The sequence below is a fragment of the Macaca fascicularis genome, chromosome 16, assembly GCF_037993035.2.
Source record: "Macaca fascicularis isolate 582-1 chromosome 16, T2T-MFA8v1.1".
Lineage (NCBI taxonomy): Eukaryota > Metazoa > Chordata > Mammalia > Primates > Cercopithecidae > Macaca > Macaca fascicularis.
In genome coordinates, this window is record NC_088390.1 from 69,823,081 (window position 1) to 69,848,858 (window position 25,778).

Here is a 25,778-nt window from a genome sequence, read left to right on the forward strand (position 1 = left end):
GGCAAAACTCAGAATACACACTAATAGCATTTCTCTCTAGCTAATGGAAACACAGTTATTATTTTATCTACTATTCCTAAGTTTTCTATAGTGAAAATATATTGAATAAGAATATAGTAAAAACCAAATAGAGAAAACAGTTGGGCGGTTTCTCAAAAAGGTGAACCTGAGAGTTTCCATATGAACCAGACATTTCACTCCTAGATATATAGCCAAGAGGACTGAAAACATATGTTCACATAAAAGTTGTACATGAATGTTCATAGCAGCATTAATCAGCCAAAAAGTGGAAGCAGCCCAAATGTTTATTAACTGATAAACAAAATATTGTATATCCTTACAATGGAATATTATTCAGCAATAAAGTAATGAATAATATTAAGCCAAGTAAAAGAAGTCAGAAGTAAAAGGCCACATACTCTATGATTCTATTTATATGAAATGTCCAAAATAGGCAAACCTTTACAGGCAAAGTAGATTACTGATTGCCAGGGACTGGGAGGAATGAGGATTGGGTGTGACAGCTAATGGATATAGGATTTCTTTGGGGGTGATGAAAGTGTTTGGGGATAGATAGTAGTGATGGTTGCAGAACTTAGTGAATATACTAAAAACCACTGAATTGTATATTTTTAAAAAGTGAATTTTATGGTTTGTGAATTTTATCTCAGTAAGATAATGTTCAAGAAAAGTAAAATAGAATCTATTAGCTATAAGACACTGATTTTAAAAGGATTTTTGGCAAACTAAAGTTAATTTTTCATCGAATTCTATAATTATAGGTATGGATTTTGAAAGAGGAGTTTTTTCGTTCTACCAAAAAGACATATGCATGCATATGTTCATCAAAGCACTAGTCACAGTAACAAAGACATGAAGTCTCCCTTGGTGCCCATCAGTGGTGGATAGGATAAAGAAAATGTGGTGCATATACGCTGTGGAATACTATGCAGCCATAAAAAATAATGGAGTCATGTCCTTTGCAGCATCATGGATGCAGCTAAAGACCATTATCCGAAGTGAATTAACACAGGAACAAAAAAAAAACAAATTATACATGTTCTCACTTGTAAATGGGAGCTAAACAATGAGTACCCATGGCTCATTGACGTAAAGATGGTAACAGTAGACGCTGGGGACTGTTAGATGGGGGAAGAAGTGGAGGGGACAAGGGTCAAAAAACTGTTAGGTACTATGCTTAGTACCTGAGGGACAGAATAATTCATACCCCAAACCTCAGCATCACACACTATACCCAGATAACAAATCTGTACGTGTGCCCGCTTGAATCTAAAGTAAAAGTTGAAATTATTAATAAATACAAGAGTAAATTGTGTTGCAGAAATGTGAATCAGGGAATTATAAGTGACCCTGTAGCTTTATCTCCACAGCTTCCCCTAACCCCCCAACAACCCCACTTTAGTTAATGAAAACTTTGGGCATTTTGTTTCTGTTGTCAGAATTTGGCTTTATATTTTAAATTATTTGCACTACTTTTGGAATGTTTATCCTTTTTAAAATGCTCGGTTGTTCTAGTGGCTTTCAGGCAGTTTTAAATGAGAGTGCACACATGTATGTGTGTGTGTGTCTGTGTTTTCTCAAGTAAGCCACCATCTCTATATCCCACCTTGTGGTGTGTAAGTGGTTCAAGTATGTTCTAGAGTAACGTACGAAGTATAAATTATCTCATTTTCCCCTTTGTAATTTCTCTTTCTCTTTCCATCCCTTTCCCACTCCTGGCCTTTCTTGTGCTCCAAAATATTTGAAAAATGGAGTTAGAGTGTAATACCTTATTTTTAATTAATTCTTTCCTTAAATATTTTTTGAGCATCTAGTATATATCAAGGCACTGTGCTAAGGTTAAAGAAACAAAAATGAAGTACTTGGTTTCAGACAGATAAAGTGATACATCTTAGAGCTGCTCTGGGAACAGTTTAGGAGGCCATTTAACCCAGATATGGACCATCAGACAGGACTTCCTTTTACGATCAATATAATTAATAGATCTTCTTTTAAAGCATGTCACATCAATTTTGCATTTTTAGAAAACTGTTGACAGTATAGCTTATTCTTGGCCCTTAACACACCCCATAAATATATAAGCACAGAAAAAAATCTTGAGAAAAACAGTGTGGATCTATCCCCAAGATATATGTGTAAGCCAAAAATTATTTTTTAATTGGCATCAATATTAAGCAGTATAGGTGCAGAGACAGAGTGAAGGCCTGCTTTCTGCTCGACTGCTTAGAATGTTTAAGATCTTTTAAACCATCAGAGCTTTTAGTGGCTTTGCTTTCCCTAATATTAATACCTACTAGATTTTAAAACATACCATCATGAACTTAAAGGAGTTACTATTCTCATTGGTGTTTTTAAAGAAACAAACCTCTCTATACTGCTTTCTTCAGGACTGATTTTCAGCTGATATCAGTTGATATACAGCCATATTGGTGTGAAATAATGAAATATGTTCTTACTGGTTAGTAAAGAGCTGCTGTGGTAAGCTGTCTAGATGCCCCGCCACAGCCTGGCCTTTCCAACAGGAACTTCACTCCTGCACCTCTCCACAATCCGACAGTTAAAAGGTTATCCCGTGGCATAGGAGACCTTTGGGACCCTTCTTCACTAGGCTCACATCCGTACTGATTGCTGGTGCTTGGACCATCCCTTCCCTGAAATAATTTTGAATATCATCCCAACTTTCTGACTGATCAAATAAATCATTACTGTTTTATCAATGTTTGTGTTCTGCAATCTAGAGTATCAATTAGCTCTAGCTCACCTGTGTTGCTTATCTGTATAGAATCAACATTCACAGTTGTATTATTTCTGAATAAGCCTACGATGCCATCATGTGATAACTCAAGTCTCCTAAACCACACTGCATTTTTTCTCTGTTTCTCTCAGTGTTGACAGTTTGACCTAAGTTTTGTTTTCTCTTGTTCCTTTCAGTTCGCTTTGCACCTTATAGGCCTCCAGATATCTCCTTGAAGCCTCTGCTCTTTGAAGTGCCCAGCATCACTACAGAGTCAGTGTTTGTTGGCCGAGATTGGGTTTTCCACGAAATAGATGCTCAACTTCAAAGTTCAAATGCCAGCGTAAACCAGGGAGTGGTGATTGTGGGAAACATTGGATTTGGCAAAACTGCCATCATCTCCAGACTGGTGGCCCTCAGCTGCCATGGTACAAGGATGAGACAGATCGCCTCAGACAGCCCACATGCCTCCCCCAAACGTACGTATTCCTTTTTAAAGAACTCCCTGCTTCATTGGCGCTGAAGTTTTTCTGACATATTTATATTAGGTCGTATTAGGTCGTATATCCTTTTATTTTCTCATCTGCAAAACCTGACTTCCACATGAGGACTGTTCATTCAGAGTTGAGAGAAAGATTGTAATACTCTATTTACATCTAACCCACATATCCAATAGACACCTAAGCGTGACTGAAGAAAAACCTTTCTAGTAGAATAAATTGATGACTCTTCCATGCCAGCTGTATGGTTGGGCTGTCCTTTAGATAACGACTGCAGCAATTGCCCGTAAAGCGATTTGCATTCATCCTGACGGATTTTGCTCAGTCTGTGCCCAGTTCTTCTTGTTATTTGCCATCACAGTCTGTTTGCATCCTTCATTTCTTTGCTGTTGGCGTCAGTTTTGCACTGCTTGGACTTGAGCTTCATTGTGTCCTTGAAGGGGTTCTCCCGCTTCCTTGTGAAAAGGTGCTGAGCTCTCATATGTATTCAGGCTTCTTTCATCACAAGCAGGGGTCAGCCCAGTAATCACCACTAGGAGCTTACTGATTTATTTTTAAAACACTCATATGGTACTTACTATGTGCCAAACACTCTTAAGTGTTTTACAAATATTAGTTTCATCGAATCCTGTTACCAGCTCAGTGAGGTTGTCTTCATTTCACAGGTAAGTAATCTGAGGCCCAGAGAGGTTAAATAAGTTCTTCTAGGTTTTACAGCCAATAAATGGTAGAACTAAGCAGTCTGGTTTCAGAGGCCATTCTCCTATCCATTTTGCTATGCCGCCTCTCCTTATTGGTGAAACTCACTTGAGTAAAGAAAATAAATAGAAATGTGTCAGTGTTCTTCTTATACATACTACATGTATAGAACCAGTTTACCTGGATTCTGTTAGTTAGAAGAGAACAAAAAAAGAAACTATTGCTCTGCTAGTCCAAATCAATAATCTAGCCCACCACAGACTTTCAGACAGCAACCACTAGAAATGGTTTGTGTGAGACGATAGTAGTTACAGGGTCTAGCACAGTGCTAGAAACTTAACAGGAACTCACTGAAGACCCTCCAAACTTATTGACTTCCTATTGAAGCTAGTTAGCAGCCTTGTATCATTAAGGAGGCAGATGGCCTCTGGTAAACTTATAGATGTTTAACATGTGGAAGAACTGGTGTCTTGGAAGAAAACTGAATCAAAATACCTTGTTATCAGGGTATGGTAAGAATCGATATGGAAGAATTCTTTTCTTCAGAGGAATATAATGCTTAGTTTCTAAATGCAGCTCTTCTGAGACAGATTGCCATAGTGCTGTGGGAGTTAGGAGCCCAGGGTTTGTGCCCCAACAGTCAAATTGACTAGACTTTGTGAACTTGAGAATTTTACTTGAATTCTTTAGAGCTCAGTTTTCTTATTTGTAAAATGAAGAAGTGTGACTAATTGATCTGTCAGAATTGTCTCTGCTAAAATTTTGATTCTGAGAACACATCTGCATGGTTAAAAGTAACTTTCCACACTATTCCAGCGTTTTCCTTTGAGTGCTTAAGTATTTATCACTCCAAACTGCTGTTTATCTGAGTAGTCCAAGCAGCTTGCTATTTGAGTGTGTCAGAAAGGAAACCAGAAACCTCAAAGTCTCTGTGACTCCTCTGTATATCAGAGTTGCAGATAACAGAGTGGTAGAATCATGCATGACAGAAAATAAATCCCAAGGACAAGAAGAGTTACTTTCACAGAACGCAGAGGTACCTGGGGATCTCTCTGTGAGCCTGGGGGAGCAAGAGTTTATAGAAAACAGCCCATGTGTTCCCCAAAGCAGAGATTCTTTAAAGGTAGTTCACTAAGTTATTCTCTAACATCCATTGTCTTCAGGAGAATCTCCAGAAACACCAAGATACTCCCCATTCATGAGATAAATATCCATTGTTGAGACTGTAGATTTGGCCTGTAGATTTCAGAATTTGAAAGGAGTTAAGAGAGCTAAATATGCGGTTGTATATATCAGAAATACTCAGAACCAGTGTTACCTTGTACAAAATATTTTTTGTTACAATTTATTGATGGCCAGACTATATTCTGCCAATGCCATCTTAACCAATAGAAGGGTCAAGAATAAGTGACTGATATAATGCAAGCTATTTTTTGGCACAAATCTGTTACCCATATGAACTGGTGTTGAATATGTTGCTGGCAGCAGCAGAAGTTTTTTCTCTAATAAGAATAAGAATGATGTCTGTATATGGAGGGTTGGCTTAATTTTTACAGAATTTAACTTCTATTAAGCTTGGATGGGTCATTTGGAACCTCACTGGCTTTCTTAATCCTTGGGTGATTATCCAATTAATAGTTGTAGTGATTTAAAAAAAAAAAAAAAAAAAAAACCATGGGAAATCATTGGAGTTCACAACTTCTTTCTCTGCATCATCTGTCACTCTTTCTTCTGCCCCTACTTCTTTCTGTTTGATGTTCAAAGAATAGTAGAAATAAAAGCTGAGCACTACTGCTGTGGAAGATAGGAGCAGTTAAGCCTGCAGTATTGCCTTGCTTGGCTGTCCTTCCCCCACAGAAACTCAGCCCCCCAGCCCGCCCCCCTCCTTGTCATTTCCCTGGAAAGGTATAGAAAAGCTGTCAAGGCAGGCACTAGCCTGTCATCCTGCTTTCCACCTACTCTCCCAAACCTGGCACCCCCATCAGTCTCCACCACCACCACCACCATTGTCCATACCCCCAACAAACACACACACAAAGAACAAAAATATTTTATGGAAACAGACCTGTTGTATAATTCAAGATTATTACATTAACTACAGGGATTCTCAGCATAGTAGTTGGGGAAGCTCTAATACAAGACTGTATGTTTCTATCACTAAAAGTCTCAATGTAGTTATTATTTGGATTTGACATTTGCCAACAGCTGCCAAGCCCCCAAACAGCTGTTAAGTAAATAAATCCTACCGTTCCTACTCTGCTCATTTCAGAAGTCTCTTTTGCCATTGTGCTATGCACATTGACTACTGCCTACCTATTAACTTTTATTTCTCCTACTGTCTGAATACCAAACAGAAAGTAAGGCATTTAGACAAAAAGAAGGGCATTTTCCAAAAGGAGATAGCTAGAAAGACAGAGAGCATTTGGACAGTAATTACCCACAGAATCAAATACCAAATAAAGGGGAATAGAGTAGGGGGAGGAAGTGAACAGCAGAAATAATACAGTGACATACAATCACTGAACTTCACTTCAATCCAAAATGTTACACATTTCTTGAGGCTTTTTTCACTGCCATCCTCCATGCCTGTCCCCCTGCAGTTATCCAGAACTGTATCCAGTGACCAAGAAATTTACTGCACCAGTTAAATGAAAGAAGTCTAAATTCACTCCTACTGGTAGGGAGTTAAATGAGGACTACTTTTTCCTATTCTTCCTTCTTTTCGATCACTATTGGCCATCAGATAACAACTTCTAATATTTACTTTGGTATCCATTTTTAAAGTATGATCTTGTTCATAAATATAGTCTAATTTCTACTAGTAATAAATTTTCTAAATAACAAGAACAAATTGAATTTTTTAAAAAATCTTGAAACAGTTTTATTGAGCTGTAACTCACATATCATGTAATTCACCATTTAAAGCATTCAATTCAGTATTTTTAGTATAATTCACAGGGTTGTAGAGCAATCACCATAATCTAACTTTAGGCCATTTTCATCCCCTTAAAAGAAACTCATGCCTGTTAGCAGTCAATCCCCATTCTCCTCTTAACCCTCTATTTCCAGCGCTAGGTAACCACTAATTTACTTTCTGTCTCGACAGATTTTTCTATTCTGGGCATTTCATATAAATAGAATCATACAATATATGGTGCTTTTTTTTTTTACTGACCTATTTGATTTAGCATAACATTTTCAAGGGTTATCCCCGTTCTAGCATGTGTTGGTATCTCATTTCTTTTTATTGTTGAGTAATAGTCTATTGAATGGATATTTTGTGTTTCATCTCTTCATCAGTTGGTGGGCATTTAGGTTGTTTCCACTTTTAGCTATTATGAATCATTCTTCTGTGAACATTTGTGTACAAGTTTTTGGGTGGACATGTGTTGTTATTTCTCTTAGGTAATATACTTAGGAGTGAAATTGTTGGATCATAGAGCAAATAGAATTTAGCCATTTTTCTTTAAAGTTTTTATGATTATCTGATGCAAACATTAAATCTTTTTAATCCAGATGTGGATGCCAACAGAGAGCTGCCACTCACACAGCCACCTTCAGCCCACTCATCTATCACCAGTGGAAGCTGCCCAGGAACTCCAGAAATGCGCAGGCGGCAGGAGGAGGCTATGCGAAGACTAGCCTCACAGGTACAATATGATTCCCATGTTGGAGATATGGTAGTTCAATTTTAATATCAAGGAAGCAAAGATAGGGAGACCTTTGGCAAAATGAACAGAAATACATAAAGCTATACCATGAGAACGTGGAGGAAAGTTTCTCTTTCTTTGCTATTCCTAGAAAAATACTTTATTATGATGGGATCGGAACCTTAGAGTTGGAAAGACCCTTAGAAAGAAAGTCTTCTAGTGAATAAATAAAGAAGTTGAGACCCAAAGAAGTGGGTTAGTTGGTTGGTTTGTTTTGAGATGGAGTTTCGCTCAGTTTCCCAGGCTAGAGTGCAGTGGTGCAATCTCAGCTCACTGCAGCCTCCACTTCCCAAGTTCAAGTGATTCTCATTCCTCAGCTTCCTGAGTAGCTATAGCTGGGACTACAGGTGCACGCCACCACACCAGACTAATTTTTGTATTTTTAGTAGAGACGGGGTTTTGCCATGTTGGCCAGTCGTCTCTCAAACCCCTTATCTCAGGTGATCCACCCACCTCAGCCTCTAGAGTGCTGGGATTACAGGCGTGAGCCACTGCACCCAACCAGAGGGGTATGTTTTACCCAACATCAGGGTATAGGTAATCAACAGTTTTAAATTTTTATTCCTAGCTTAAAACTCTTCTTGCTGTACTACACTGTCCATAATATTTTTTATACATTTGGGTTTGAAATTTCTATTTTTTTCAAAATAACATAAGCACATAGAAAATCAAATAATGCTCAAAACTAGCAGTTTTCTTCCTCTACTCCACCCATCTTCTCCCCACAGGCAGTCACTTTTACCTCTTAAGGAAGTTTCTCTGATTTTCCCCTCCATATTTCTAAATACTATTCATATACTGCAAAAATTGTTATTAGTTACAAATTATCTATTGCTTCTTATTATGGATGATGGGAATTATAGCTCTTTCACCTTCCTTCTTCCTACCACCATCCCAATACAATTATTGCATGATTTTTGGCTGAATCCATGTTATATATAGTATTTTCAGTATTAGTACTATGCAAATATGTCACTCCGGAGCCAAGGATAACATTTCCTTCTTGAACGATTTTGTTTTTCATAGGGGTTTATGAAATGCCTCATTTTAAAATTTGCTTATTTTTCTTCAAACCTTTGGCTAGGTCATTTCATAACCCTTAATGTAGTTTTGTAAAATGTCTGTCAGTACAGTTTTCCACACTTACAAGTTACATGTTTTACCCTGGAGGCCTCCGACCTAGAGCCCTCCATTAAGCTCAGTCTGGACCTAGGATGCTCTGAAGGCTTACTACCTTGTTCTCCTGGGAGTTCCTATCTCTTCTCTTTTGTGTTTCATCTCATGTCATATTCTTTCTCGATTTTATTCTTCATTTTGGTAGAGCATATCCTCCAGTAGCTTCCTAACAAAACATGCATAGGACATAAATTTTTTGAGACTTACTGTTTCTAAAAGTATCATTATTCTATGCTTATACTTGCTTATTTGTTTGACACAGTATATCATTCTAGGGTAAAAATTATTTTTTCTCAATTTTGAAGGTATTGCTCCATTGTCTTGAGCTTCCAATATTACTATTAAATACTCTGATACTATACTTATTCCTAATCCTTTATATATACCTTGTTTTCTTTCCAAAAGCTTTTAGAACCTCCTTTTTATCACCATTGTTCTTGAGTCTTTTTCATTTATTCTGTTGGTACCTAGCAAGCCCTAGAGATATTCTTTAATTCTGAGTAACGCTTTTGTATTATTTATGATAATCTCTTCACCACCATTTCCTCTATTTTCTCCTTCTACAACTCGTACTAATAAAAAATTAGATTTCTGGCTGAGCGCAGTGGCTCATCCCTATAATCCCAGCACTTTGGGAAGCCACGGTGGGTGGATCATCTGAGGTCAGGAGTTTGAGACCAGCCTGACCAACATGGCAAAGCTCCATCTCCAAAAAAAATAGAAAAATTAGCCAGGCATGGTAGCACATGCCTGTAGTCCTGGCTATTCAGGAAGCTGAGGCAGGAGAATTGCTTGAACCCAGGAGGCAGAGGTTGCAGCTAGCCGAGATTGTGCTGCTGCACTTCAGCCTGGGCAACAGAGTGAGACTCTGTCTCAAAAAAATAAATAAACAAAGTAATTAGATTTCCTATACTGATATAATACTCTTGTTTAATTAACTTTTCTGTTTTCTATACTTTTGTTTGTTGGTTTTTTAATCCACCTTTGAGAGATTTCTTCAACATTACTTTCCAATCCTTTTAAAAATTTTTTATTTTTGCTCTCATAGTTTTAATTTGTAATAGTTCTTTCTTTTTCTCCAGCTGTCTCCTTTTTATAGCATCCTGTTCTTGTTTTATGGTTGCAATGTGTTTTTCACTTAGGCACTGAAAAACTGATTAGAAGCTTGTGTGTGGAGAGAGCTTGACCATAGAACATTAAGATAATCCATGCCTTTTTTTGAAATGCCCAAAAGTCAGTATTTCTAAGTTTTTTTCCTGGGCTGTTCAGATTCTCTAGCAAAGAATCCTCCAGTCTTCTGAATGGAGAGTATATGTCTTGCGTGCCAGCATTTTGGAGCTGGGCAGGAAAAGAGGGCTGGGCTGGGGTTTCACTGTTCAATATCAGACATTTACTTAAGCCCCTTGTTTTCAGTCCTGCACCTGATCTCTACCTTGCTCAATGTGTGGTGTCACTAAGTCTAGATTCTCTCTTCTTTAATTTCTCTAGTTCTCTTTCCTGTGGGTGTTGGGGTAGGTAGTCACCTGGCTAGGCAGGGCAGGGATGGGAATCTAACAACTTCTTATACAAACTTCAAATAAACTCTGTGTTTTCAGGTCCCTTCTTCACCTTCCTCTTCCACAATACCTGGTGTTTCTAATTCCTGTGCTTTGCTGAAGTTTTACAGATGGTCTATAGTATTGTAAGGTTCAAATTTCTTCATAGAAATACACTCCAGCTCCAAGCCAGAAACAGCGTGTTTTCCCAGATACATTATTTATTATCCCCACTCAGTAGTACACTCTCATCTATAAATGGGCTTCTGCAAAGTCTGAGGTTTCCCTCAATTCATTGCTAAGTCATTGTAGCTTTAAAAGACATCTTTTTTTTTTTCTAAATATCCGCTATGTAAACAGTCTGTAGAACAGTTAGACTAAATATCTATCTTAGAAATACACAGATGTTAAAGTGCTTCCAGCACTTCAGTTATTCAGTCATTCAGTTATTCACTTTAGATATACATTTGGAGGACCTGTAATCCAGGACTGAAGATAAATCAGTGAACAAAACAGACACAATTGCTGCTGTTATGTAGTCCACGTTCTCATGAGAGAAAGACAATAAACAAACACATATATAATATGTCAGAAGATAAGTGCTAAGATCACAGAGAATTAATTCTCCTTTGTTCATCTTATTCTTTCTCTCATCAAGAGAAGTCCAAGATGTTCATGTTCAATATTTGGAAAACGTTACATGTCGTAAGTAGGAAATTAGTGACTGTTTATACTTATTTGAGGAGTGATTACATGTTAAATTTCATGATTGTGTCTTCCTTAGGCAAAATATAAATTAATCTAGTTGCACCTAGATATGGAATACTGTTCAGCTTATAACATTGTATCAGAAGTAGCCACTTAGCTTAAAACTGAATGTTAGGCCGGGTGCGGTGGCTCACGCCTGTAACCCCAGCACTTTGGGAGGCCGAGGCGGGCGGATCACAAGGTCAGGAGATCGAGACCACGGTGAAACCCCGTCTCTACTAAAAATACAAAAAATTAGCCAGGCGCGGTGGCGGGCGCCTGTAGTCCCAGCTACTCAGAAGGCTGAGGCAGGAGAATGGCGTGAACCCGGGAGGCGGAGCTTACAGTGAGCCGAGATCGCGCCACTGCACTCCAGCCTGGGCGACAGAGCGAGACTCCGTCTCAAAAAAAAACTGAATGTTATCCCAGTTATTGTGCTATTTGTTATAGTTCAGCTACACAAAAGTGTTCTGTAGATGCATAGAGCAGAAGCCCACAAACCTTGCTTCTCACCTATAACAAACCAGTAAGCAGAAATTATCTTTTAAATAGGATTTTCAAATTAGTTAATGTTTTGATGAGGTAGACTAACATGAAAATTTAAAGTGTTCTTGAAAAATCTCTTGATTTGACATATTCTTGGTGTCAATTCTTTGTATGTCAGTAATTATCATTGGTATTTCATAACATTCTTGTGCTTTCTTGGGCATCTAGTTAACTGAGAACACTGGAAAGTTTTTGTCACAACTTTAGAACTATTTCATTAATTGAAGAAATACTTTCCATTTGAAGCAAAGATTTTGATAGGTTGGCATCTCTGGAGCATGTCTCCACTTAACATTGCATATTTCTTCTAAAGCGTAATCACAGTAGGGGGCAGGGAGATCTCATTCAGGACCTTTCCTGGGTATGTGAGTTTAACTCCAGCAGTGGTTTCTCTAGGTTTTGAATCTGTTGCACCCTTGTGGTAATACACACAAAATTCACAAGACAAGGAGAAGTTGGCGTCCCTTTATGGAAGGCTTAATGTGTATTGTGGCTTAGTGCTGTTTACATTGTATTTGCTATATCATTTCTTCATTTTTACCTTAACCCTATGAAGTACATCATTATCTCATTTTACAGATGAAGAAACAGTGACTTCAGTGATTAATTTTTTCAAAGTCATGCTGTTAATAAATGGCAAAGTGAGGATTCAGAGTCAGTATCCTCCCCTATAATGTGAACACTGTGGTTATCCCCATTTTACAAATGAGGAAACAGAGGCTCTGAGGTTAAATAACTTGCTTGAGACCATAAGCGAGTACGTGACTGAGTCAAGATTTAAACTGAGGCAGGCAAAGTCTACACTCTTAACCACTGCACGATGCTGCCTCTCTATTGTGGCAGGAAGGATTTTAGTTTAGTGCTATTTTGGAAAATCCATCCATCATTTAATGTGGCTTCTCAGCAAGAAAATTATAGTGAAGATGTACTTTCAGTCATTTTGCTGACCTAAAATTCTTCAAAAAAGGTTTTTATGCAACTAGAATCTCCCAACACATTAAGCAAGTTGTCACTGACTTAGTCCTTAGATTAAAAAGCTAATACATCTGAAATGAGTTCATTAGAGAAAACAGCTAATTTTAAGAAGTGTCACAGAAATACAAAAAGCAAAGGTTTTTTTTCCTAAGGAAATCTATGTAAGAAAAAAATTAAATGTCATCCTTGCCAAGAGACAAGTTCTGTAGTATACCAGGGGGTGTCAGATGATCATGGTTCCTGAAATCGTTGCAGTCACTATTAAAACTGTCAGCCAAAGAAGTAATCATTTCAGTAATCCTTTAATATTGAGCATTTTGAACATAATATGGAAATGTAAGCCAGATACACATGCGCGTGCGCACACACATACATACACAGAAAATGAAAAACAATAATGAAGAATAAGATTTTATTTGTGTTGTAGTGGTTATTTTTTAAAATATTTTCATTTAGTAGAAATGAGATCCAAACTAAACAACAAATAGCCCATAGATAATGTTTTATAAAATTTGTCTAGGGCTTTTCTCCTCTAAAAATTAACACTGAAGTTTTACTGTCAGTCCCAAATTTCATCTACGTTTGGAATACTGAATATGGGAAAACAGCCTTGTTGTTTATTGTTAATTTCCATGTTGTTTTTATTTTCTACCTCTTCCACTAGAATGGGTCAGTGTTTAAATGTTTACCACTGTGTCCCCAGCTCCTACACAATGCATGGCACATAAATGTTTGAATGAAGAAATTCTAGTCAATTCTCTGTACTGAATAATCTTTCTAAAACATTTGTTTTTTGCTACTTAAAGCTATCAAATAGCTCCTCCTTGCCCTTGAATGAAATCCAAACTCCATTCTTAAAATATCATAAGAATTGTAATGAAAGGACTTCTGCTTTTCCCAGGACCAGTTATTTTAGACTACATAATTCTTTGTGTGGGGTTGGGGGTGGAGGACAGGCAGGGGCAAGGCAGATGTTACCCTGTCTACTGTACGATATTTAGAAGAAGTGTCCTTGACCTCTGTCTGCTACCAGTAGCACTCCCTCAACCCCTAATTAAGACAACCAGAAATGTCCCCAGAAATTGCCAAATGTTTCCTGGGGAGCAAAACCACTGCCAGTGGAAAACCCTTGCCATGCCCTATCTTCCACTATTCCCCACTCACTTATATGCTAGCCACATTAAAATTGATTTCAGTTCCTTGAAAGTAAAAAGCTATTCTTGCCTTAGGGCCTTTGCACACCTTTTTCCCCTGCCTGGAAAACTGCCACACCTTGGTTCACCCCTTGTCCTTCTTCATGTCTCAGCTTAAATGTTGCTTCTTCTAAAAAACCTTTCTTTGGCTCTCCTAAATTACCTTAAGGTGCCCCAGCTGTGTGTTGCCCTAGCACCCTATATTTCCTCTCTGCTAGTACTTATCACACTATTATTATTACTTGTTTAATTGCCTCTGTTTCCTGCTAAACTGTGGAGAGCAGACAGGGTTCATAGCTATATAACTCATTATAATAGCTTCAAAACCTAGCACAGTGCATGACATACAATGGAAGTTCAATTAATATTTGTGAATGAATGAAAATGTTAGTATTTTCCATTAGGAAATCTTGGAATATTCAGCTGGGTACTTATACATAATAGTAGTTCCCAACCAATTTATAAGGTCAAATCAGAATCAGATTCATGTGTCCCAGGAATTAATCTTGTTTGAGAATCTGGAATTCCACCAATCCTCTGAGACAGAATTTCATAAACTGTGGATTGAATGTACTTAGACTGTTTATGTTGTGCCAGATCAGGATCTCTAGGAATTCCGGATGAACTAAATAAATTAGCGCTTTTCTTTAAAATGTGTATTTGGTATTGGCCCTAACCTCCTTTGTCTCAAGTAAACAGTAATGTATAATTGAATAGTAGCAATCTACAGGATACAGCTATTTAGATCTAGAATTATAACAAAGATAAATATTACCCTGAACTCAGCTACAGCTAATTAAACAACAGGGTTCTGACTACCAGCCATTGAGGCATACTATAAAGCCAAAATCGGAACAGTGTGTTTCTAGTACATGAATAGACAATAGACAAGTGGAATAGAATAAAAAGTTCAGAATTAGGCCCAAGGACTTGCAGACACTTAGTGTATGATGAAGGCGGTATTTCAGATCATTGGGATAAAGGTCGACTTCTTAAATAAATGGGCTGAGACAACTAAACAACCAGATAGATAACTCATATCTCACACCATGCACAAGAATAAACAAATGGATTAAGGATCTAAATATTTGAAAACGAAACCATGCAACTAATGGAAGAAAACTTAGTAACTTTCTCGTTAACCTTGGTGAAGAGAAAGGCTTTCTAAGATCTAAAGCTAGAGGAATAGAAGAAAAGATTGACAAATATGGCCATGTAAAAAAATTTTACCAGCCTGGGCAACATAGTGAGACCCTGTTTCTATGGAAAAAAAAAAAACAAAAACAAAAATTAGCTGAGCGTAATGGCACATGCCTATAGTCCCAGCTACTCGGGATGCTGAGGTGGAAGGATTGCTTGAGCCCAAGAGGTTTGGGCTGCAGTGAGCCACAATCATGCCACTGCACTTCAGCCTGGGTGATAGAGTGAGACTCTCATTAAAAAAAATAAAAAATAAAATAAAAACTTTTAATGTTGCATGACCAAAAATTACCAGAAACAGTCAAAAGACAACTGCTGAGAGAAAATATTGACAAAATAGCTCAAAAGTACAGGCAACAAAAGGAAAGACAGACAAATGGAATGACATCTAAACCAAAAAAGCTTTTGCACAGCAAAGGAAACGATTAACAAAGTGAGGAGACAATTCACATAAGGGGAGAAAATCTTTGCAAACCATACATCTGATAAGGAGTTAATATCCAAAATATAAAAGGAACTCAGACAATTCAACGACAGGAAAACAACCTGATTTAAAAATGAGCAAAGGACCTGAACAGACATTTCTCAAAAGAAGGCATACAGGTGGCCAACAGGTACATGAAAAAATGCTCAGCATAACTAATCATTAAGGAAATGCAAATTAAAGCCACAATGATATATCATCTCACACCAGTTAGAATGGCTTTTACGAAAAAGATGAAAGATAAGTGTTGGCAAGGATGTGGAGAAAAGGGCCTTCTTTACTTTGTTGGTGGGAATGTAAATTAGTACAGCCGTTATGGAAAACAGCATGGAGGTTCCTCAGGAAACTAAAAATAGAGCTATCATATGATCCAGTAATCCTGCTTCCAAGTATATATCCAAAGAAACTGAAATCAATGTCAAAGGGGTATCCACACTCCCATGTTCATGGCAGCATTATTTGCAGTAACCAAGATATGGAACCGAGCTGAATGGATTTTTTAAATGTGTTATTTTTTTTTATAAAAAAGCAGTTTGGAAATTTCTCAAAGAACTTAAAACGATTACCATTCAACCCAACAATCCCATTAGTGGGTATATACCCAAAGAAATACAAAGACCCAAGTATTCATCGCAGCAGTTTTCACAATAGCAAAGCCATGGAATCAACCTAGATGCCCATCAGTGGTGGCCTGGATAAAGAAAATGTGGAGGCCGGGCGCTGTGGCTCACGCCTGTAATCCCGGCACTTTGGGAGGCCAAGGCGGGCAGATCATGAGTTCAGGAGGTCGAGACCATCCTGGTTAACACGGTGAAACCCTGTCTCTACTAAAAATACAAAAAATTAGCCGGGCCTGGTGGCAGGCGCCTGTAGTCCCAGCTACTCGGGAGGCTGAGGCAGGAGAATGGCATGAACCCAGGAGGTAGAGGTTGCAGTGAGCCGAGATCGTGCCACTGCACTCCAGCACTCCAGCCTGAGTGACAGAGCGAGACTCTGTCTCAAAAAAAAAAAAAGAAAGAAAGAAAATGTGGTACATATACACCATGGAATACTGCAGCCATAAAAAAAGAATGAAATCATTCATGTTTTTTGCAGCAACATGGATGCAGCCGGAGGCCATCATCCTTAGCAAATTGATTCAGGAACAGAAAATCAAACACTGCATGTTCTCACTAATAAATGGGAGCTAAACATTGAGTGCACATGGACACAAGAAAGAGAACAACAGACACCAGGGCTCACTTGAGGGTGGAAAGTAGGAGGAAGGTGAGGATACTACCTGTCAGGTACTGCACTCACTGTGGGTGACAGTCATCTGTACACCAAACCCCACACAGTTTACCCATGAGCAAACCTGCCCATGTACTTTCTAAACCTAAAATAAAAGTTGGAAGAAAAAATAAACAGAATTTTAAAACACGGTATGTGTATGTGTATATGTGTGTTTGTGTGTGTGTGTGTATTTCATTGTGTGTCTGTATAATGGAATACTACTTAGCCTTTAAAAAGAAGGAAAGCCTGTCTTTTGCAAGAATATGGATAAAACTGGAGGACATTATGCTAAGTTAAGTCAGCCAGAAACAGAAGACAAATACTGCATGATCTTTCTTAAATGTGGAATCTAAAAAAGTTAAACTCATAGAAGTAGTAGAAAGATAGTTACCAGAGACTGGGAATGTGAAGAAGGAAGGAATGGGAGAAGTTGTTGATCAAAGGGTACAGATTTTCAGATAAATAGGAAGAATAAGTTTTAAGATCTGTTTCAAAGCAGGGTAACTACAATAATATATTTCAAAATAACTAACTTTTAAGTGTTTCACCATAAAAAATGATAGAATAGGGAGGTGATACATGTTAATTAACTTGATTTCATCATTCCACATTGTATACATATATCAAAACATCACATTGTACCCCATAAATGTATACAATTATGATTAGTCAATCACACATAATAATTTAAAAATCTACCATTTGTCAACTTTTAGCATAGTATCAGAGAAAAATATCTACCTTCCCTTCTCCAACATATGAGTGGCATTTCCTCTTATACTTGAATCCAAAACAGTTTCTTGGAGCATTCTGAATGCACAGGCAGATTTGGGAGTCTATTGCAAACATTTAAATAGTGCCACTTTCTGAAATGTTTGCATTGAAAAATAGTTATTTTCATATAATATATTCTTAGATGTCAGCGTGTAGTAGGTTTATTATTTTTAATGAATCAATGAAAATTTTAAGAAAAAATGTATAGCATATACTACAGATAAAGAGTTAATATCTCTTATATTTAAAGAACTCTTTAAAATAGAGGAGAAAAAGGATCAAAACATGATGGAAAAGTGGGGAAAAGACATAAACAGGCAACTCACAAAAAAGAGATTAAAATGGCCCTGAAACATTTTGAAAATATGTTCAAACTCACTTATAACTAAAGAAATGCAAACTAAATCAATAGTGAGATACCAGTTTTTTACCTATCAACTAGCAAAAATTTTTAAACATGACAATTTTAAAACTATTCTGTTGTCAAGGCTGTGGGAAAACGGACACTCTCATGCTGGAGCACGGCTATCAACACCTTATTTCTGACAGCATGTGTTCGCTTCATGTCTCCATGTCACCTTTGGTAATGCAATATTTCAAACTTTTTAATTATTACTACATTTGTTATGGTAATCTGTGATCAACAGTCTTTGATGTTACCGTTGTAGTTGGTTTGAAACACCATGAAGACAGCAAATTTAATAAATGTTTTATGTGTTCTGATGACTCTACCGACCAGCCATTCCCCCATCTCTCTGTTTCCTTGGGCCTCCCTATTCTCTGAGACACGATATTGAAATTAGGCCAATGAATAACATCATAATGGCCTCTAAGTGTTCAAGTGAAAAGAAGAACCGCACATCTCTCACTTTAAATCAAAAGCTAGAAACAATTAAACTTAGGAAGGCATGTCAAAAACCCAAAAGAGTCTGAAAGCTAGGCCTCTTGCACCAAGCAGGTAATCGAGTTTTGAGTATAAAGGAAAAGTTCTTGAAGGAAATTAAAAGTGCTACTTTAGTGAACACATGAACGGTGAGAAAGCAAAACAAGCTTTTTGCTGATATAGAGAAAAATGTAGTAGTCTAGTTAGAAAATCAAACCAGCCATAAAATTTTCTGTAAGCCAAAGCCTAATCCAGAGTAAGGCCCCAACACTCTTCAATTCTGTGAAGCCTGAGAGAGGTGAGGAAGCTTCAGAAAAAGAGTTTGAAGGTAACAGAGGTTGGTTCATGAGGTTTAAGGAAAGAAGCCATCTCTGTAACATAAAAGTGCAAGGGGAAGCAGCAAATGCTGATACATAAACTGTAGCAAGTTATCCAGAAGATCCAGCTAAGGTAATTGATGAAAGTGGCTACACTTAAACCATAGATTTTCCTTTTTTCATTGTTTTACTTTACATCTTTATTACACATTTTCTGAGACTTTATTTTTTAAAAAAATTTATTCAGGATCATAATTTGCATGACAGTAAACAATGTTTTCGTGCGTTCTAAGTTCTTAAAGGTGACCATACCAATTTAAAATACAAGTCATCTTTTTGATTTGCATCGCCGGACTTAAAGTTTAAATTCATCTAATGCATTCATTAAAAGTGTCCATTCTTTTATAAGAAGGATATGCTTTAATTGCTATTTTCCAGACTATTAAACATGGGTGTATATTATTTTTAATTGGTTAGCAGAATTTTACTCACATAATTTATAGCCACAACAAGTGTCTCTCTGAATGGACTTCCACTCAGAACAATGATGATAATAAATATCTAAAATGTAGGCCAGGTGCGGTGGCTCCTGCCTGTAATCCTAGCACTTTGGGAGGCCGAAGTGGGTGGATTACCCGAGGTCAGGAGTTCGAGACCAGCCCGGTCAACATGGTGAAACCCCATCTCTACTAAAAATACAAAAATTAGCCGGGCATGATGGCGCATGCTTGAATCCCAGCTACATGGGAGGCTGAGGCAGGAGAATTGCTTGAACCCAGGAGGTAGAGGTTGCAGTGAGCCAAGATGGCACCATTGTACTCCAGCCTGAGCAACGAGAATGAAATTCCATCCCAAAAAATAATAATGTATCTGGGGTGTGCCCCCACTTCACATTGCCAAATGTGTTTCCAAATATTCTTAGAAAATATGGTTTTTAAACACATGCATAATATTCTACCACATGATGCATTATCACTTCCTTAACCATTTATTTCCCAATTGTTTATATTATTTGCAACTTTTTGATATTATAAATAACATTGTGATGAACACCTTCATTCATAAGTTTTACGCAAGACTGATTATTTCTTTAGAATGATGTCAAAGAAGTGACTTACTAGTACAAACAGTGCGAATGGTCTAAAGGCTTTTAGTATACTTTACCAAATAATTTCCAGAATAGCTTGAACAAATCCCACCAACAGTACGTTATTGTGCCCACGAAGTGTACTTGATAACAGTGAAGCAAATTCAACCACAAATCTATTAGATTCTCATCCATCTCTAAACTGTCATGTCAAAGAAGCAAGATATTCTTATTACTGGTGAGGAAGCCAAATTCGAATTCTTTTTAAAAATCTCTCAGCTTTAGATCAGTAAAATAATCAACAGAAATGCTTCCCACAAAAAAAAAAAAAAAAAAAAAAACTGGGTTTTTCAAAAAAAATTAAGACAGGGAAATGTCAGTAACAAATGATCAAAATTTTTTATTTGACTGAATTCTATTTCATACATAAGCATGACAGTCTCTCCTATTTATTTGACTTTGGCAATAAAAGACCAAACAGCCTTGTATAGAATAGTGAAAATGCCAAGAATGAAGCCTACAGTTTTACTGTAAGATAAGTGTGTGTGTGTATCTATTTATTTATATTTAAAAGACTTCTCTCCATTTGGTGGTATCAACTCTCAGATCCGGCCATTAAATACAGACATATTTTCAAAACTACATATTTACTTCTTCAAGATTTTCGATGCTGTCATCATCCATCTCTGGCTGTTTTTTCTGAATGGTATCAGTTATGCCATCTGTAAAGTCTTCCTGAATAATTTCATCCTCCCCTGTTACTGAGGTACCACAGGAGAAGTTTTGAGCAGAAAAATCTTTGTGCTTCTTTAAGATCAATTTCAAAAGTTGCAAGGCCACACACAGTTTTTACATATTTCTTCTTTGCTGTGGGTATTTTGGCTATAATAACCTTTTATGTTACAGTCTCCTATTTTGGTTTTATTTGACCCCTTCCACCTCTCTTCTATTTTTTCTTCTCCCCTTCCCCTGCTATTCCTTGACCCTTACTAATTCCAGCTTCTTGATTGGGTGAATTTTCTACAGTAAGTTTTTCAAATTCATTTGGAACATCCTTCTCTCTAACTATTGTTTACATTTAGCAACATCAGGCGTATATTCACAGTATCCTGTTCGTAATGAACAGACTCTGCAATAAAGGACTCAAAGTGAGTAATCAGCATCTAACTTGGCACTGTTCCTTGGGCCTCCTTTGCAATCAGCCCCACTGGATTCAGAAATGCCAGCAGCCATTTCACAAACCCAGGTGGTCACACAGGCCCCGCTGCCTCTACTTCTACCACTATGGCCGGTTGTTGTCTTCCCTGGCCAGGGCCACCCGAGAGCAACGATAGATTCTTAGTGTAGACAAAATAGCCTTCTATGGGAAGCTGGTGCCATCTAGGACTTTTATAGCTAGAGAGAAGTCATTGCCTACCTTGAGAGCTTCAAAAGACAGGCTGACTCTGTCATTAGGGACTACTGTAGCTGGTGACTTTCAGTTAAAGCCAGTGTTCATTTAACATTCCAAAAATTCTAGGGCCCTTAAGAATGATGCTAAATCTACTCTACCTGTGCTCTATAAATGAAGCAACAAAGCCTGGATGATAGCATATCTGTTTACCGCATGGTTTACTGAGTATTTTAAGGCTACTGTTGGGGTCTACACAGAAAAAAAGATAACTTTCAAAATACTGCTGGTCAAGGACAATACATCTAGTCACCTAAGAGCTCTGATGGTGACATACAAGGAGATTATTATTGTTGTCACGTCTGCTGACACAACATTCTTTAGCCCATGGATCCAGGAGTAAATTTGACCTTTAAGTCTTGTAATTTAAGAAATACATTTCATGAGGCTAGAACTCGCCTAGATAGTGATTGTTCTGATGGATCTGGGCAAAGTAAATTGAAAAGGATTTTCAAGATTTTCATCTGGAAAAGATTCACCATTCTAGATGCCATTAAGAACATTTGTGATTCATAGGAGGTCAATATCAACATTACTAGGAGTTTGGAAGAAATTAATTTTAACCATCATGGATGACCTTGAGAGGTTCAAGACTTCAGTGGAGGAAGTAACTGCAGATATAGCAGAAATAGTAAGAGAACTAGAGTTAAAAGTGGAGCCTGAAGATGTGACTAAATTGCTCTAATCTCATGATAAAACTTGAATGGATGTGGGGTTGCTTCCTATGGAAGAGTAAAGAAAGTGATTTCTTACGATGGAATCTGTACTTGGTGAAGATGCTGTAAGCATTGTAAAAATGACAATAAAGGATTTAGAACGTTACATATACTTAGTTGATAAAGTAGTGCCAGGGTTTGAGAGGATTGACTCCAGTTTTTAAAGAAGTTCTCCTATGGGTAAAATCCTATCAAAGAGTATCACATACTACAGAGAAATCTTTCATGAAAGGAAGAGCCAATTAATGCAGCAAACTTTATTGTTGTCTTATTTTTAAGCAGTTGCCACAGTCATCCATCCTTCAGCAGTCACCACCCAAATCAGTCAGCAGCCATCAACATCGAGGCAAGACCCCACACACAAGCAAAAAGAGGATTCATGGAGGCTCATGTGATCATTAGCATTTTTAACAATAAAGTATTTTTAAATTAGGGTATATACATGTTTTTAGACATAATGCTATTGCACACTTAATAGATTATAGTGTAAACATAACTTTTATATGCACGGGAAAATCAAAAAAATCGAGTGACTCACCTTATTGCTCTGTTTGTTTTATTGTGGTCGCCTGGAACAAAATCCACAGTAACTCCAAGGTATGCCTTTATACATACGTGTATTTCTTAGCTCTGTTCATTGAGAACCCAAAAGCAATGACACCTCAATAACAATAATCACAACTCGTGCCCAGATCTTTTTTCTTAATATTCTCCAAGAAAAAGAACAGAGGCTTTTTGGAGAAGTAGATGATCCCAGAGGCAGGGAAAATACAAAATAAGTCTAGAACATCTTCTGGTGCCAAAAAGCAAGAACTTGCTCAAAAAAAGATAGAGTCTTCTTGAAAGAACACAGTAGTCAACCTGAAGGAGATCCTAGTGACTAAAGCTGGAACAAATTGAGCAACAAAATTGATATAGTATTGAATTATAACCAATAGGATAAAATAAGCCCATACTTATTAAATCAGTAATAAATAAATAAATGGGAGATAAAGGAGAACTCTTTCTCCCAATAGGATTCTAATTAATGTAGAAACAAACAAAGAGGGGAATAGAAAATTACTATGAGGCAAACACCACAGGAATTACTGCTGCAGACAAGATCCACTGATAGATACTAAAATTAATGGGCAAAAGTTTAAGGAGAAACAGGATTTGCACAGCCTCAAACCTATCTCCCTTAAGATATTTATTAACTACAAAGGGAAAGATGACAGTGGAAGAACCTAGCAGAACCTTAACCAAGTGATCAAGGGCAACATTACCAGTTGTGTTAGGCAATTCTTGAATTGCTGTAAAGAAATACCTGAGACTGGGTAATTTCTAAAGAAAAAAGGTTTGATTGAATAGTCCTGCAAGCTGTATGAGCATGGCACTGGCATGTGCCCAGCTTCTGAGGAGGCCTTGGGGAGCTTTCATTCGTGGTGGAAGGTGAGATGCTAGCAGGCACATCACATGGCCAGAGCAGGAGTTGGGTTGGGGAGGTGCTACACACTTTTAAATGACCAGATCTTGTGAGAACTCACTCACTGTGGTGAGGACAGCACCAAGCCTTGAGGAAACTGCCCCCATGACCCAAACACCTCCCTCCGGGCCTCATCTCCAACATTGGGAATTACATTTCAATCTGAGATTTGGGCAGGGACAAATAGCCAAACTCTATCACCAGTAAAAAACATGTCACTATCATGAACCCTGTGATACGAGCCACAAAGAGGGATAAAACACTGTTTTTCTGGTATTCTTGACAAAAACTCTCAGTTACGTCATGAGAAAACATCAGACAAGCCCAAATTGAGAGTCATCCAACAAAGTAACTGATCAGTACCCTTCAAAAGTGTCAAGATGACCAGGCACGGTGGCTCATGCCTGTAATCCCAACACTTTGGGAGGCCGAGGTGGGCAGATCACAAGGTCAGGAGTTCGAGACCAGCCTGGCCAACATAGTGAAACCCCATGTCTACTAAAAACAAAGAAAAATTAGCCGGGCGTGGTGGTGTGCGCCTGTAATCCCAGCTACTCAGGAGGTTGAGACAGGAGAATCAGGTGAACCTGGGAGGCGGAGGTTGCAGTGAGCCAAGATCGCACCATTGCACTCCAGCCCGGGCAACAGTGCAAGACTGTTTCTCAAAAAAAAAAAAAGGTGTCAAGGAAATAGAAGACAGAGACTAAGGATCTCTTACAGACTCCAGAAGACAAAAGAGAAATAACTAAATACAGTATGGGGTCCTGGATAGAATCCAGGAACAGGAAAAGATGTAGTGGAAAAACTGTAAAATTTGAATAATGTCTATAGGTAATAGTACTGCCAATGTTAATTTCCTGGTTTTAATAATTTTGCTATGGTTATGTAAGATGTTAATAATAAGGGAAGCTAGATGAGGGATAAATAGAAACTCTGTGTACTACTTTTGCAGCATTTCTGTAAGTCTAAAGTTAGTTCAAAGTAAAAAGTTAAAAAATAAATAAAAGTCCTACTGCCAAAAAAAAAAAAAAAAAAAGTGGTAGGGCTCCAAGCTGGAAAATTACTGAGGCAGAACTCTAGCTTGGGATCTATTCTTAGCTTCTAGTCCCAGCATGAGGATTAGAGTCAGAATTGAGAGACTAAGAGAAAAGGAAGAGAGAGTTGTTATTTATGGTGAGCCACCACGTCCCAAAAATATTAAAAATCAAACTTTAGAGTTGGAAGGGTTTTGCTGATTAGGAAATCAATTGGGTGGTAGTGAGGAAGGAGACATTCACAGAAGGAGTGATGAAAAGGAACATGGAGAGTAAGCGTGTGACAGCTGACCTGGGGAAGGGCAGTCTCAATATTAGTTTAAGTGATACAAATACCAGTCAGTATGGAAATTAGAATTGTATTTCCAAACAAATTTCAGATATTCAAAGCTTCCTTCTCTTTATGTGAGATTAGCTTAATTCTGTCACTGATCCTTCATTTGAAGTAGAAAATGGTCTATGTAGAGTGCAAGCCTGTGACTCAACACAAGCGTGACATTTTTGCTGCCACTCAGTCCCTTTGATGAAGTTTATGACTAGTTTTATCATTTTTTATATGCAGCATTAAATCAGGAGATCTTGTACACAAGACTGTATTGACTTCTAGTCTTTTCTTTCTGTATATAGCCCACAGGCCTGCCCTTTTCTTTCTTCCCTCACAAGAGTAACCTAAAACTTACTTGCTGTCTTCCTCCAAAGAAATAATGCAATTCTGCTCTTATCAGATATGCTGTGGATGAAATTATTTTAAGAAAAAGTTTAGGAATTTAACAGAAGGAAAACTTGAAATGAAAAAATAGTGTAAGAAAGATATAGCTAAAAAATGAAATTTAAACAAGTTATTTTGAGAGACAAGAATTCGCCAAGGAGAAAGATTTACCTGCTGATTTGTTATGGGTGGACTAATCCTGAACCATTCCCAAGGAGTTGTAATAATAGTGACTATGTATGATGACTTTCTCAAAGGTGTAGGGAGTGATCTAGTATCTCTTACCGAGTGCTGGTACTAACGAGAAACTGAAGGGAAAAAAATCTACATTTTCACGCTTGTTTTCTATTTTTATACAGAGGGAAAGTTATACATATATTAATAGAAAATTTGAAGGAAGTAACATGTTTTTGACAGATTGTGTGTACATATACCTACTACGTAACTACTTTAAAATGTCCAGTAAATAATCTATTTCGAGCCACAGTACAAATCTAGTGAAAATGTTGCCTGAATTCTGCAAATGCATCAATACTTTATATTTGGAATGC

The 25,778-nt window shown here is 37.6% G+C and overlaps 1 protein-coding gene and 1 pseudogene across 14 annotated transcripts in view; one reads left to right on the plus strand and one right to left on the minus strand.

Annotated features, from left to right (window-relative positions):
* Nucleotides 1-25,778, plus strand: part of TANC2 (tetratricopeptide repeat, ankyrin repeat and coiled-coil containing 2) — a 440,902-nt gene that overhangs the window by 321,738 nt on the left and 93,386 nt on the right. For all 14 annotated transcript variants that reach the window (XM_015438693.3, XM_015438694.3, XM_015438695.3 and 11 more), the window contains 2 exons: nt 2,953-3,234; nt 7,471-7,604. In XM_015438693.3, the coding sequence (XP_015294179.2) occupies nt 2,953-3,234; nt 7,471-7,604 (416 nt within the window). The remainder of the gene's footprint in view (nt 1-2,952; nt 3,235-7,470; nt 7,605-25,778) is intronic.
* Nucleotides 20,370-21,107, minus strand: LOC102123724 (density-regulated protein pseudogene; annotated as a pseudogene).